Consider the following 5,353-nt stretch of genomic DNA (forward strand, 5'->3'; position numbering starts at 1 on the left):
CCTTGCAATGCCGAAAACAAATCTGCGCGCTGGACTCATCGTCATTGAAGCCTGGTTTAGGAGCTACTGAGGGAGTCCTGCATTAGGGGTCTCCGGACAGCCGGACTATATCCTTTGACCGGACTGTTGGACTATAAAGACACAAGATTGAAGACTTTGTCCCGTGTCCGGATGGGACTCTTCTTGGCGTGGAAGGCAAGCTTGGCAATATTGATATGTAGATCCCGTCCCTTGTAACTGACTCTGTGTAACCCTAGCCCCCTCAGGTGTCTATATAAACCGGAGGGTTTAGTCCGTAGGACAACAACAATCATACCATAGGCTAACTTTTAGGGTTTAGCCTCTACGATCTCGTGGTAGATCAACTCTTGTAATACTCATATCATCAATATCAATCAAGCAGGACGTAGGGTATTATCTACATTAAGAGGGCCCGAACTTGGATAAACATCGTGTCCCCTGCCTCTTGTTACCATCCGCCTTAGACGCACAGTTCAGGACCCCCTATCCGAGATCCGCCGGATTTGACACTGACAACCACCCATTCCCTTTTATCTTCTTACCTATCGCGGAGCACCCTCGTCACCCCTCTCCACTGTGGGATGTTGCGCACAAGCGACAACGTTGTTACGAGCTGCCAAGAGCAACCGCAAGAGGAACAACGTCAGCGTCACCGAGTTTTGGTGAGTCTCCAAATGGATATGTGACCGGTGCAAAGTCGATGTTGCAACCAACACATGCTGATGCTGGTACCGGTGAAAGCGAAGCTACGACGATGGTGCGACAGCTGCGTCAAGGGTGGCGTGATGCTGCAACCAGTGGTCGGAGATGCTGAAATGGGCGATGTGGGCAGCATTGCATGCTGCGACGGGACTATACAATGTTGCAGCCTTTGCCGGAAATGTAGGAACCGATGATGCGTGAAGGTACGACGGCGCTGCTAAAATCCGCGGTGGGACAGTGCGATGCTGCAACCGTCGCCGGATATGCTGGAACAAGTGTTGCATGAAGCCGCAATGGCAACGCTGAAAGCTGCGACGACCGACGGGACGGCGCGATGCTGTAACTATGGGGTTTAACAACCGTGATAAGCGTCCCCAAGCACTACTACTCCGCTGCGCAGGTCGATCGATGTGACGGTTCCTTATGTGACCGATCTCTCGCTACGCCGGTCAACCACTTCGTCGACCATTTTCCAAACTTGTCTCGCACGACCTGAAAACCAACGGTGAACACATGGCCACATTGGTCACTACTACCTCCGTCCTAATTTATTAGTTTTTATTGTATTTTGTGCTAGATTTTAATCATAAATTTAACTAATAAAATGGCCATTCATGTCATAAACAATTATATCATTAAAGACTATGTTCAAATACGAATCCAATAAAATAATTTTTGTTAACATACATCAATACTTTGTTAGTTAAATATTTAGTTAAAATTTGACACAAGTTATAAAGAGGACCAATAAACAAGACGAAGGTAGTATTTGAGTGGTTAGGAGGTGCTATCGTCAGCCCATCAGCTTATTTATCTGTATTTATTTCATGCTTTTTGGTGATGTGTGTTAAGTGAGAGGAAATATTTTCGTTTACTACATGCACATGGCGACTTTATCAATCTTAAGATAATGTGCTAGCTCAGTCTCTAGAAGATGCTCATAAAGATAGCATGTGCATATGTTTTCTTATTCATCGGGCGGTTGAAATCACCCTTTACTGCAGGCCATCGACCCCGTACAACGTGTGAAATAGCGACCGATGGTCGATCAGTGACGTGTACGTACTACGAAAGGGAAGAAAATACTCTCTCCGATCCTTTTTAGTTCGCATATAAGATTTGACTAAAGGCAAGTCTCGTAAAGTTTGACCAACTTTATAGAAAAAAATGTCAACATTCACAATCTAAAATTAATACTACTAGATGTGTCATGACTTAAAGTTTCATATTATATAACTTTAGCATGGCAGATATTGATATATTTTCATATAAATACGGTCAAACTTTGTGAAAAGGACCGGAGGAAGTACTACTATTCGAAATGTTTTTCTTGTGATAGGTGGATAGTGGTATCCCCAACCCACCAGGGTTCAAATCCTGGTGCTCGCATTATTCCTGGATTTATTTCAGGATTTCCGGCGATGCGCTTTCAGTGGGAGGAGACGTTCCCGTCGACGACGAAGCGCCTACGGTGACTTCGTAAATCTCAAGATGATATGCCGGCGCAGTCTCTCGGAGATGCTCATAGGGATAGGGTGTGCGTGTGTGCGTTCATAGGGGTGAGTGTATACGCGTGTATATGAGCGCTTGTGTCTGTACTGATGCTTAGAAAAAAAAATGTTTTTCTTGTGGCCAACGAATCTCCAGAAAATCAATCGAGATGTAACACCGCGCCTGCTTTTTACCGGCCGCTCACCCTTCCACGAGAAGCTCCGGGGAGTACACACAGACCATAGGATTTGCTCCGAGAAGTCTCCGGCCGCAGCTTCAACCACACACCGCGGCCCGCAGTTCACACGCATTAAAAAGGCAGCCGGAGTCGCAACCACCACCGCTCGCCTGCTCCGCGGCCTCCAACAGCCCACGCCCATGCCGCCGCCGCCCGAGGACCATCCCCTGCCGCGGCCAAAGCCGAAGCCTCCCAAGCCCAGGCCCAGGCCGGAGAGGATGAAGCCGAAGCCGGAGCCGGTGCGCGACCAGCCCGACGCCGTCTTCCCGTTCCCTGCCGACACCTTGGCCTGCGCCGCGCACTGCTCAGAGCCGTGCGCCCACTACGGCCTCTGCCGGCCGCCGCCGCCCTCGCGCACCGCCACCGTGCACCTCCGGCCCTCCTCCCGCCTCCCCACCCCGCTCGTCGCTGTATCAGCGTCCGTCCTCGCCGTGTCCGTGGTGCTCCTCCTCGTCCTGCTCGTCTGCCACGTCGTGCGCCGGCGCCGGCGCCAGCGCGCCAACGCTGCGCCGCTGCCGCTGCCGCTGCACCACCAGGCCGCCGAGGGGGGGCCTCCGGCCGACGTGGCGGTCCCGGTGCCGGCGGACAGCGACTCCGACGACGGGGTGCACCACGTGTGGTACATACGCACCGTGGGGCTCGACGAGCGCGCCATCGCGGCCATCACCGCGCTGGTGTACGACCCCGACAAGTGCCGCGCCCTGGGACTCGGCGGCGACGGCTGCGCGGTGTGCCTCGCGGAGTTCCGCGGCGGCGAGACGCTGCGCCTGCTGCCGCGCTGCGCCCACGCGTTCCACCGCGGCTGCATCGACACCTGGCTCCGCGCCCATGTCAACTGCCCGCTCTGCCGCGCTCCTGTCAGGGTCGCCGCCGGCGCGCACCAGACCGCCGCACCCGGTAGCAACGTGAGCGAGCCCGCGGCAAACCTAGCCGCGGCCGCTGGTGCTGGCGCCGAGGAGGCCGGGGGCGACGGCGTCCTGTCGACGGAGATGGCTGTGAGGCGCACCGCGTCCATGATGGCGCTCCCGAGGCTGCCGTGGCCGGACGTCTCCCTACGACCGCTGGCGTCGAACAGTGCGCGCGAGGGGGAGATGATGGGCCTAGCGAAGATCAGTAGAGCGCTGAAATCGTGCGAAGCATTGGAGATGGCCGGCGTCGCGGTAGGCAGGTCCGCGTCGTTCGGCGCGGCGCCGCCGCGTTTGCCGGGGCGGTCAGGCCAGCCGGCCACCGGCGTCAACGCCGATGAGATCCAACGTTGAACTGCGATCGATGCTGCTGCTTGGGTGGAAGTTTTTGGAGTGAACAGCTTGAGCTTGTGCATACACCGTGAGAATGTCAGAAATTGTAAATAAGAATTGCTGACGCAAAAGATGTGCTCTCGATCTTGTATGCAAGAATCTAATAAGCTATGAAGATCTTAGATATATGAGCATCATATAAGCGCATGTTCATCTTTCGTTCATACATGTGCTTTAAAAAGTATGTGTTGTTACAAAAAAAATGCTTATCGATTTCAAGTTTCATTTGATGTTCCATGCCACGTATATTCAATTGTTTGGGCAATTGCTTGAATTAAGTCTTAGTCGATGCTATATTGATCGGATCCTATATGGAGATCCATGCTATTTATTTTTTTGTTTTTTTACATGTTATATGTTTTTTGACTTAAACTTTGTTAAGTCTTATTAGTCGATTAAGACCTAACCATAACTATTTTGTATACTAGATAGTTTTGGGGGTTTGCGGGAATTAACAAGTTTTGATTCAGTTGCGATTCACCGTTTTGGACGTCTGATGATCATCAAGTTGATAAAGTTTCAGGTCCCAAGCTAGTAAAGTAAGCGTGCAGCTTTCGATCCATTTCAACCCAGTTAAAGCGTGGGGATGGTGATGTGGAATTTATCCTGTTCCAATCTGAAATGAGCTGGATCCCATTTCCAATCCTCTGCGCCCAAAAGAACGCATTATCTTAGATTCATAAAAAAAATACTCCCTCCGTTCTTAAATATAAGTCATTTTTAAGATTTTATTATAAACTATATAGAAAGTAAAATGAGTGAATCTATATTTTAAAATATGTCTATATATTTGTATGTAGTTTGTAATGAAATATCTAAAAAGATTTAGATTTAGGAAAGGAGAGAGTACAATAGAGACTTGCCTGCCTGAATCAGAATTCTCAAGGAAGTTCCAGCGAGCGACTGGCCACCCACCTTGCCTTTTTGTCACCATCGCCCTACCAAGACTGCATTAAAAATGATGCCTCCATTGGCACTGCCAAAGCAGGCGGCGAGGTGGGCAGTCAATCCCAGTCACCTCATCAAAATGCAGATGTGCATCATTTATTTGCACCAAGAAACTGCTGCTGTTCATTAAATGAGATGGGTGAGCGTCAGGCGTGAGAGTCCGAGAGATGGAGTAGAAATCAAGCACTTGAGAGTCCATCCACGGTTCTTTCGTGCAAGATACTGGTGCAGCAGGTACACGTATGATCCTCAGGCACAGCAATGGCACTGTTATTTTCTCAGCATATCTGTACTTATTCCACTGCAAAGATGCCCTTAAAGCTGAGATTAGTGCCACTCTTGAAGGACTGTCACTGAGCATGTAACGGTCAGAGTTGCCTATCATTATTCATTCTGATAGCTCAACTGTTATTGCGGCCTTCACAAACGACTCACTGGACCGGTCGGCATATGGTCATCTGATTATGAAGATTAAGAACATGCTAGCTTTTGGATGTTTATTCCGTTAAAAATAGATCGTAGTTAAAATAGAGTTGCTCATAGTCTAATTAATATTGGTCGTTCTGGGGTTGCACCGCCTGTTGGGTGCAGTGAGTTCTAGACACTGCTTCAAAGTTTGTATTAGCAGTCTGTAACACTGTTTCTAAGGAATAAA

General features: G+C 49.9%; 1 protein-coding gene across 1 annotated transcript; it reads left to right on the forward strand.

Moving 5' to 3' along the window:
* The first annotated feature begins 2,359 nt into the window (after positions 1 to 2,359).
* Positions 2,360 to 3,975, forward strand: LOC123130121 (RING-H2 finger protein ATL52). The gene has a single exon (XM_044550069.1). It carries the CDS (start codon positions 2,593 to 2,595, stop codon positions 3,709 to 3,711), a length of 1,119 nt encoding a protein of 372 aa, XP_044406004.1. The 5' UTR covers positions 2,360 to 2,592; the 3' UTR covers positions 3,712 to 3,975.
* The last annotated feature ends 1,378 nt before the right edge of the window (positions 3,976 to 5,353 follow it).

This window comes from Triticum aestivum, chromosome 6A, assembly GCF_018294505.1.
Source record: "Triticum aestivum cultivar Chinese Spring chromosome 6A, IWGSC CS RefSeq v2.1, whole genome shotgun sequence".
In the NCBI taxonomy this organism is placed as follows: Eukaryota; Viridiplantae; Streptophyta; class Magnoliopsida; order Poales; family Poaceae; genus Triticum; species Triticum aestivum.